This window comes from Egretta garzetta, unplaced genomic scaffold (assembly GCF_000687185.1).
Source record: "Egretta garzetta isolate BGI_Z169 unplaced genomic scaffold, ASM68718v1 scaffold83, whole genome shotgun sequence".
In the NCBI taxonomy this organism is placed as follows: domain Eukaryota; kingdom Metazoa; phylum Chordata; class Aves; order Pelecaniformes; family Ardeidae; genus Egretta; species Egretta garzetta.
This window is the reverse complement of record NW_009259105.1, coordinates 110349-119909: the sequence shown is the minus strand read 5'-3', so window position 1 is coordinate 119909 and position 9561 is coordinate 110349. Positions and strand designations below refer to the sequence as shown.

The window sequence follows — 9561 nt, the reverse complement described above, 5'->3', positions numbered from 1 at the left end:
TTGAGTTCCCGGGTGAGGGGAATGAAGCCGGCACCGGCGGTGCTGCCAAAATCTGAGCCTTGAAAATCAGGGGGGAGGAGCGGGCATCACAGGGATTTGGGGATTGTAGCGCCCAGCCTGTCGCCTAACCAGTGACCACGCAAGTTGCGGCTTGTGTTTTTTAAAATACATTTCAGGAGAGGTAGCTCCTGAGGGGACAAGTAGAGCGTGGACAGAGCAGTCCTGCCTTTACCACGGAAGCGTGTGAGAGGAGGCTTGGGACTGGACTTCAGAGCTGCTATAGCTAAAGTGTTTTAATAACTGTAGTTAGAATTCCTGGGTTTCATCGCCAAACTCCTAATCCTCCTGTCTGTGGGCACAGCGTTTCCTAGCTCTTGAACTTTCTGTCTGTGGGGATGCTCCCTAAATCGTGGTCTGAGTGTTTCTTCTCTGCATGGGGTCTTTGCTCCCTGGAACTGTTCAAAGATTGATGCTTTCCTCTATGGCCCTAGGCTTTCTCTCTGGCAGTTTCTTTTGGGTGGAGCACCAACTTTCCCTTATTTTAGTTCAACTTCTTAAATACAGAGTATTTTGATGGGGGATAACAGATACAAGAGACAAATTCTACCTGCAAGCTGTGGGTACAAATCAGATGAAAGATGATTCTTTGTACGCGTGGAGTTTAGCTGGAGAACTCTTTGTTACAAAGTTTGTGGATGCATAAAGGTTCAAGGGGAGACTGGTTGACTTTATGGAAGTTTTCCCATTAGGAATGAGCCGGATGGACGTTCTTTGTGAGAAAGTAAATCCAGACACCAGACAGGCGGCTGGAGGTTGTGAGAGCACACGGGAGAAGTCTGTATACTTGGGGGGGTGGTGGTTTCTGGTTATCAGCATTTGGCTGTGTGGGAGGTGACATGGGCATTTAGTTGGGCCTGGTGTGGGTATTTCTACTTACACTGTGTGAGTTGTTCAGTGTGTGTTTGTGGGTAGAGGGTTGTTTTGGGTTTTTTTTGCTTTGTTTTTTAGGGGGATGCTAGATGATAGCTGTAGAATGGGTGGATTTCTTTACTAGGGAGCACACCAGAAGTAAGGTTTTGCAATGCTCGAATCAAACAGCGGAGCGTTTTACAAGTCCTATTCCTTTCCGTGCTTATGCTTGGAGGTTTAATTCCATACGGAGAGAGCTGGTTTGGGGAATGGGTTTCTGGAGTTCCTGGGCTCTGGTCCCACATTTGGAACTTTTGATCCCTCTGTTACTTCGAAGCTGATGTTTCATTGCTTGGGCTTCCCAAGTTTTGTTTTTTGAAGGAAAAGGCCAGAGAGTTGAGAATAGCGTTAATCTGTATGAATGGAGCCACTATTCCTCATTTTATGAAGATTTCTTTAAGGGTGAGAGAACCTCCGTTTTTTTCTCTCTAACCCGCAAGGATTAAACGTTGAAACAGTAGTCTGCTTCAGAAAGGTGTACTTTTAATTAAAGCAATTGTGGGGGGAAGACTTTGAAAGCCAGTTCGTGATAATCGGTCTGCTTTCTTTGTAAGGTTTTTTGGGCTTACTGTACCTTCTTAATTCAAAATAGTTGCCTTGAGTGCTGTGTTCGTAGCTCACAATGAGTAGGATAACATTGTAGTTCTAATTATACAAAGTAAATTTAAGAATAGAATTTTAAAACCTTTTGTTGGTGGTTCTTGGTTGTAATTTTAATGTCTAATTCAAAAAAAATGCTTATGAGCAGATCTGAAAAGTGGATAGGGCACTTGAGAAGCAGCAAGGAACAAGTTCCGGTGTTGGGATTTTCTTAGAAAGTAGAGGAAACTATTTTTGGTATGTTTTGGTTTTGTTTTGGTTTCCCCCTTACAACACCTAGGAAGACACAAGTGTAGATAAACGTATCCACATGAGGCACAATTTTGCATCATAGTACGCTGGTCAAAGTTTTGGAGACTTGGCTTCGGTGCACTTGGTGTTGATACAAGACCCTGAAGCCCCCTCTCTAATGAGGCGAGCTGACGCGGCTTTTCACGATGTGTTTGTGTTCAGAGGGTTTCCTTTCCACTCCCAAAGGCCAGAAGCTTAGCTGTCACCTTATAAAAAGAAACACCCTGCGGGTTCCTTGCTTGTTGAAAACTAATGCCTATCGTATTACAGAAAAGTGAATTCTCTGTGCAATACTGCTTTTTCCTCGGGTTATATAGGGCAGCAAGGTGTAATGAAGTATGGGAATGCATGAGTGTTCTATAATTAGTTTGACAATGATGTTTTCTGTTTCAGGGCAAATGACCCAGCTTTGTGAATTGATCAATAAAAGCGGAGAACTGCTAGCAAAAAATCTTTCCCATCTGGATACAGTGCTTGGTGCCCTGGATGTGCAGGAACACTCATTAGGCGTTCTTGCTGTCTTGTAAGTGTGGCTTTCTTCTAATTAAATATCTTGATATTAGAACTTCAGGCAACATGCTGAATTGTCAACAGAATGGTTTTTTAGACATAAATGTTTTCAATCTGCATTTCTTAGAATGGTGCTCAATTTCCTTCAGTGATGCACATTTTATTAATAAAAATACCAAGGTAAATTTGTGTTTTCAAAAGAAAAAAAACCTCTGGAGCTTGTAAATGCTGTTACTGTCAAATGGTAACATTGGAGGCTTGTTTTCCACTGAAGCATGGGTTCTTACCATACTTCTTGGGTATTTGTCTCTTGGCTGCTCTCTGTAGTTTAAGATAATACTTGACTTGCCTTGGTGGTGCTGAGGTAAGGATACTTGGCCCTGAAGTTCAAGCTATTGTTTCTAGCTGTACCTAAGGGCAAGCGAAGTGTCTACAGGTTCCGCTATTATTTTAAAGTTCTCCTTTAAAGGAAAGACTAGAATTCTAGTACTTCTGCTACCTTTTTGAAACAAAATGACTGTAATATATAGAGATAATGCACTTAATATTACAATTCGCTAGTATCTCATAAAAATGCATTATGGGATTTACAAAAAGCAGAGCATCAGTACTGCATTAGCAGAAGAATCGTATCACGGGGTACATGAAAACAGTCATTAAAACAGGTGGAGGAAGGAAGATAACTGTAAGAAACAATACTTAGAATGTATTATTTGAAGAGGTGGTATCAGTGGAGCATATAATAAAGTTCTGGCTGAAACTGGCATGGCAAACTCCTGCAATGGTAGAATAAGACTCTCTGAAGAGGCAGGGGAGGGGTGGCAGCACGTAACCTGGACATCGTAAGCCTTGTGGGGAAGGACAGTTCATGGTCTGTGTGGCTTTGAACTGCGTATTACAGCAACTGAAAACTGAACACTGCGTGTACAGCAACTGAAGTATGGGCAGGGTTGGGTACCTTCCAACAGCATTGAACAGTTTTTTCTGTATGTTTTTTTGACATTTGTAGGATGGATAGCTAGAGTTTTCATGGCCCTCAGATGAGCGTAATCGTAGTTCATCTTATAAAAGAAGCAACGTGCAAGGCCACAGCCTATAGGGTGCTAAGGAACCACCAGAGATGGAGAGAAACTAGAAGTGAGGAGAAAGAGCTTCTAATAAGAGATATATATAATATCAAATAATTGAATAGTTGAGAAATCTTGAGCACATTCAAGCCGGAGATGGCTGTAGGATAGGCAAAAGTGTCCACAGAAGTGTGACTGAGTATTACAATTTGTCACCGTTAGCCAGTGTTTCTATTATGATTGCAACTACTGTACCAGATAAAATGATCTTTGTTCACCGTAGTTTGTTCTAAATTGCAGTTTGCACTAGATTGAGAATAGGGTTGTGCATGGAAAGTGTATTCTCAAATGTGCAGCTCCTGGGGAAATTGTATGCCATCTGCCATAAACACTCTGGATTTGTTTGCAAGCATCTACATGCATCTGCAGAGACTTAGCGGTGAAGATGAAGCTTTTTTTATTGATCTCCAAATGTTAAGTGTTAAACCTGTTTTGTTACTGTTTTTATTTTAGGTTTGTGAAGTTTTCTATGCCCAGCATCCCTGACTTCGAAACGTTATTCTCACAGGTGCAGCTTTTTATCAGCACTTGTAATGGAGAACACATTAGATATGCAACAGACACTTGTAAGTTCAGCTTATTTTCAGACTTTATATATTTTTTGATAGCTTGATATTGCTGATTTCTTACTGTGCTGGGTTTTTTGTTTGTTTTTTTACTGTTTTTAGTTGCTGGCCTGTGCCACCAGTTAACAAATGCCCTTGTGGAGAGAAAACAGGTGAGCAAGTATCATCTAGTACTAATAAGCTACCTATTTATCCAAGCTCTTGAGACTGGTAACATCCCCTTTCTCACTTCATAAAGATTTGCCACTAACTTCATGTTAAGTATTTTTGTGCGGCTCCTTACTTGTTAAATTTGCTGAGCGGTAATGAACCTAAACCTGGATTTTTAAGGCTTCTTTAAGAAAATCATAAGGAAGATGATTGTTTCTTTCTGAGAGTCACCTAAAAACGTGCTCTCGCACACAAACTAGGAAATCTGTCGTGTGAGGAATGTTCTTCAGACAATGTGGGCATGAGTAGGAGAGAGCTGCAAAAATTATTAGTGCTGGTGAGTCAGTGATACTAGTTTCACTGTTATTCTCACTGGTGTTATATAATGTTCATAATGAAATGCCTTAAAATGTAAAGGAAACTTGATTAAGAAATATTTGACCAACACTTTTGTTGCTAAGATACTGACTTTTCCAGGCCATTTTAGTGAAATCTAGCCTGAAATAGAAGTAGAGATCAAGTCTGGTTTAAGTGGAGCAAAGTGAGAGCATTGCCTTTGTTATTTGGTGGGAGTTTAGATGGCAGCGTGGAGTCAAGAAAGGTCTTCTTATCGATACAAATGACTGTATTCCTGATGAGACTGGCTTTGTGGAATGGAATTGATGGCTTTATTTAGTTTATCAGAAGTTGTATAGCCAAGGTTAATTTTATTTTCTGAGAGACTGCAGTATCCTACAAAAAGGGAACCTCAGTTTAACTATTACTTAACGGAACCTGTCAATTAGTGTTATTTTTCATTTGTAAGTGTCAACATAAGATCCAATGTGCTGCCATCTATGAGAAATTATCTGAAAGAGATGTAATTTCTGACAGCCCCTGCGAGGAATTAGCATTCTCAGACAAGCCATAGACAAGATGCAGATGAACACAAACCAGCTGACCTCAATACACGCAGATCTCTGCCAGGTAAGAGGAGCATAAAGGCTTTTTACGAGAGTAAAAGCTTATTAAAATACTTATAACCTTTTGAGGAAAGGCACGTTCACGTATTGCAATGTAAAAATGGCTTTTAACTGTTTTTTTTCCCCCAGTAATAAATAATATGATATACTGAAATAAAATCCCCTTCTATTAATTTTAAACGTTCAGTGCATGTCCCCAGATCTTTGGCTTTGTTGATGACTTCTGAAAGTCTTTTGTCATTTCTTCTCTCTGGGCTGAAAGTCATACACAGCTTGTCTTAAGCGGTGTAAGTGTAATATCCAGATACTGATTGCTCAAGTTTGACAAAAGGCATGTTTGTCTCGGGGTCTTTGGCCTGGATTTTCACTTCTGTCTCATCCTTGGCTCCTGGGATTTAGGGTTGGACAGCAACGTTTGGTGCAATATTTATCGCTGCCAGCATGGCCTGGAGTTTTGTCAGGGTCTAATTTCTTTAGGATTCAGATAATTTGTAACAGTTGACAATCTGCATTAAGAGTTTTACAAATATCATGATACAATCAATAATTTATGTTACAGATTACTGACATCCATGGTTTTTTCACTCTTGGAGGAGTGAGATTTGTTAAATAGTACTAGATGAATTTAGTTTCAACTTTTTCCTCATGGAAACTTGAATGGAAATGGCTAATTTATGAAAACTTGATTTATTTTCTTGTAGCTCTGTTTGTTAGCAAAATGCTTTAAACCTGCCCTCCCGTATCTAGATGTGGACATGATGGATATTTGTAAAGAGAATGGGGCATATGATGCGAAGCACTTTTTATGTTACTACTACTATGGTGGGATGATATACACTGGGCTAAAGAACTTTGAAAGAGCACTCTACTTCTATGAACAGGTAACTTTTTAAATAAAATGGTAAGTCTAATGTGTGATCAATTGAAAGGCAAAAGTAGCACGTGTCGTAGCGCTGAGAGAACATCTCATCTTTGAATTGGCGCCAAGGATAGCAATAAAAGCTGTGAACCTAACATAAAGTACAAGCAAGCCTCCAATTGTTTCCACTCTTAACCTTAAGGATATAATTCTAACGGATCTATGCTGCTGTTCATCATTCACATAGGTTTTGCTTGTGTGTTCAGCATAGCGGTACATAAAAACTGATTTGGGTTCCTGTTCGCTATTAGCTCTTTTATGAGAGGTACTGCCTGAACGGTACTCCTTAGTGTATAAAGTGAAGTAACAAGCAAATTGTCTTTAGAGGTGTTTTCCTTTAAGAAGGTCTCTTATAGCCAAGTAACTATTGCACCATGAAACTATGCAACTCAAAGGTTGATGTTAAATTTATCTCACTATAAATATTTTTTCAAATGCCTGCTTATGACTGCTTGCATAGAAACAGTTCACAGGCTGGCATTCAGAATTGTGTGTTCTTAAAGAAAAAATAGTTCAGTGGTTTTGTGAAGACCTCTGCTAATTTTATGAGGGGCGTTACACTTCTGCAAGGCTATTTCAATATTTGCTTTTACTTTGCGAAAGAAGAGAAAGTCGCAAAAATGGGAAAACTTTGTGTGTGTGTGTGTGTGTGAGAGGGAAGTGCTGTCAAATGTGCAAAATAACTGGTGCAGCATTTCTCTTTTCTGTAACCAAGGGTCAGCTCTTGAGTAGCTAGCAGTATCATAGTAAACTAAAACCCTTTTTCCCTATTCTGCAGACATCTTCTGGTATACTTGAATATGAAATCTGAGGCTGTAATAGCTTTATAAAACCTCTTTAAGGACCTGTGTAAATCCAGGCTCTGCGGGAACTGTATAATCATTCCTGGTAACAAGTAGCTACAGGTGATTTCTAGTAAAACTTGAGATCTATACCAAGGAAAGAAGTTTTGATTTGTTCTTAACAGGGTTATTTTAAGGTAGGCATCACTGTAATATGATATGTTTTGAGCAACTTGTATAGAACTTACTGGTTTAGGACACTTTGGGATAATTAATTTTGACACAAGTTAGTTACGCTTTAATGCTCAAAGGTGAATTTCATACGTCATTGTAGCCTTTCTGCATGCAGCTTTAAACTGAGATTTTTGTTAATGCAATAGCTACCAGGATCTACCAGGAAGTAAACTAAACTTCTATTCCATTTCTTTCTTGCTTGCTTAGGCAATAACTACTCCAGCCATGGCAGTCAGTCATATTATGTTGGAATCATATAAAAAGTATATTCTAGTTTCTTTGATACTACTTGGCAAAGTTCAGCAGCTACCAAAATACACTTCCCAGATAGTTGGTAGATTCATTAAGGTAAGTCTTGCGAATAGAATTAAATAATAGAACAACAAATCTGAATTTGTAACTGACTTTTTTTTTTTTCTACCCTCATTTGATGATACTGTTTAACATTGCAGATCGTGGGAAATGATGCACAATGTGCCAAAGTACAACCTCTTGCTGCCTTTCTAGGGTACAATAGCTAAAGATTGTCTGGCAACTTCCACGTCTATTATGAACAAACTGTAATGTTCATCTTAGCAATACAGTTTTTTTAAAAATTTGGAAAAACTTCAGGGTTGAATAGTACTCACCAATATTCTCTTCACTCATGCTGCACATCCCTTGATAGCATTTTATGTTGGAACTCAAACAAGACTCAGATTTCACTTTGCTTTCAGTGTGCAGTGTCCTTGTAGAAACACTCAACCTGTAACTTCATCTGGTTGAATTGTGAAATGCTAAATAGCTTATTCCAAAACTCCAGCTTTATAAAGGAAAAAAGCTTCTGAAAAAGCTGCAAGTTTGGAATCCCTAAGTATTCTGATTAGGAGGTGTAGAGCGGAAGACAAAACTGCTAGTGAGAGAGTTCTGATCCTAGGTAAATAACACACTACTTCTGAATGTTAGTTAGTTCTTATTTAACACAGAGTTTGTTGATTGGTGACCAAGATCTTAGTTCCAAAAATCTTCTTCTAACTTCAGATACTAATAAGCAAGATCAAACAATTGCCATTTTAAAGTAATTTCACCCTCTGATTCTCTGTTGTCCATGCTGTGATGAATTGTGGTCAGGGATGACAGTGTCTTAGAGGGTAAAACAAACAGAATGGATGGGCAGTGACTAGTCAATTTGCTACTTACCCTGAATTCAGCTTATTTCATATGCTGGTCAGCTACTGGACTTTTTCTTGCACTGCTGTAACTAGAACTGTCATACAGAGGTCCTTGAGTGATGTTTACTAAACCTTACATTGCAGTTGTAGTGTGTGAGGATCTATCGCTGCTGTAAAGCCATGTATGGGCATCGTGTACTTTTTATGAGATGCTTGAGCTACTTAAATTTACTTTTATGCCTGCATGGCTTCTAGTGTTGAAGTAGTGAATAGATTTTGTGAGGCTGGTTGAACACAGTGTTCTTTAAGAAGGGTTCTCGTTTTTCTAATTGCAGCCCCTTAGCAATGCTTACCATGAATTAGCGCAAGTTTATTCAACCAATAAGCCCTCGGAGCTTCGAAACCTGGTGAACAAACACAGCGAAACATTCACAAGGGATAACAATATGGGGCTGGTTAAGCAATGCTTGTCATCTCTCTACAAAAAGAATATTCAGAGGCTAACCAAGGTAAGATGTAGGGGGTTGGTTTTGCTGAGAAATTGTGATGAATTTTTCTCAAAGAGTGATCTCTGAAATGTATTCAATTCAGAGCAAAATGATAATGTAATGCCATGGAGAAAAGACTAAAACCAAGATTTGTGTCTCTGAAACAAACAAGACTAAAATGCTCTATGTAGAAAACCAATTCAGCTGGCTACTTATGCATTATTTAAAAGGTGGTTCAATATGTCTGTCTTATCAGAGGGGTTTGCCCATGAGATTTTCATACATAATCAAAGTTGTGAGCGCTGCTACCAAATGACCTTCATCTCTATTTGAAAAATAGGAAACCTGAACTTTAGGGGTTACTTTATTAGAGAAGAGTGAGTGAGTGGGGCAGATTTTGGAAGTATCTGAAGTGAACGGAAAACCAGCAGCAGTGGAGCGATGTGCTCCTTCAGCGGAGAGATCAAGATTAATCCTTAGAGATGATGAGGGAAAGGGCTTTTCTTGCAAGCTCAAATTATGTTTGTTGGGGTAGAACTCACCTCGTAACGCAATACATGGATCCCTTGAAGGAAATTCAAGGGATGGGCAGTCACCTTATTCATGTAGAAGAGGGAAGAGGTTGGACATGGTCAGGACTGTGTCTGGGGTAAAAAGGAATCGCAGAAATTAAGTAATGACTCCATTAGTTTGGCCCGCGTACATGCACGGTGTAACAAATCAGTATCTTCGGAGGAAGAACTGACTCTACTCTCATGGTGCTTTTATAAGTAATAATTATGTGATCTACTTGTTTCTTTCCCATCAAACTT

At 39.3% G+C, this 9561-nt stretch overlaps 1 protein-coding gene across 5 annotated transcripts in view; it reads left to right on the top strand.

The window, feature by feature from the left end:
- The first annotated feature begins 360 nt into the window (after positions 1-360).
- COPS3 (COP9 signalosome subunit 3) overlaps positions 361-9561 on the top strand; it is a 13994-nt gene continuing 4793 nt past the window's right edge. The window contains exons 1-8 of one of the 5 annotated variants that reach the window (XM_009635309.2): positions 361-838; positions 2254-2383; positions 3951-4063; positions 4166-4215; positions 5087-5179; positions 5877-6056; positions 7318-7458; positions 8597-8770. In XM_009635309.2, the coding sequence (XP_009633604.1) occupies positions 2259-2383; positions 3951-4063; positions 4166-4215; positions 5087-5179; positions 5877-6056; positions 7318-7458; positions 8597-8770 (876 nt within the window). In that variant the 5' untranslated portion in view covers positions 361-838; positions 2254-2258. Of the gene's footprint in view, positions 839-2253; positions 2384-3950; positions 4064-4165; positions 4216-5018; positions 5180-5876; positions 6057-7317; positions 7459-8596; positions 8771-9561 lie in introns of those variants that run through there. The other 4 variants (XM_035890852.1, XM_035890853.1, XM_035890855.1 and 1 more) reach the window with 4 other exon arrangements.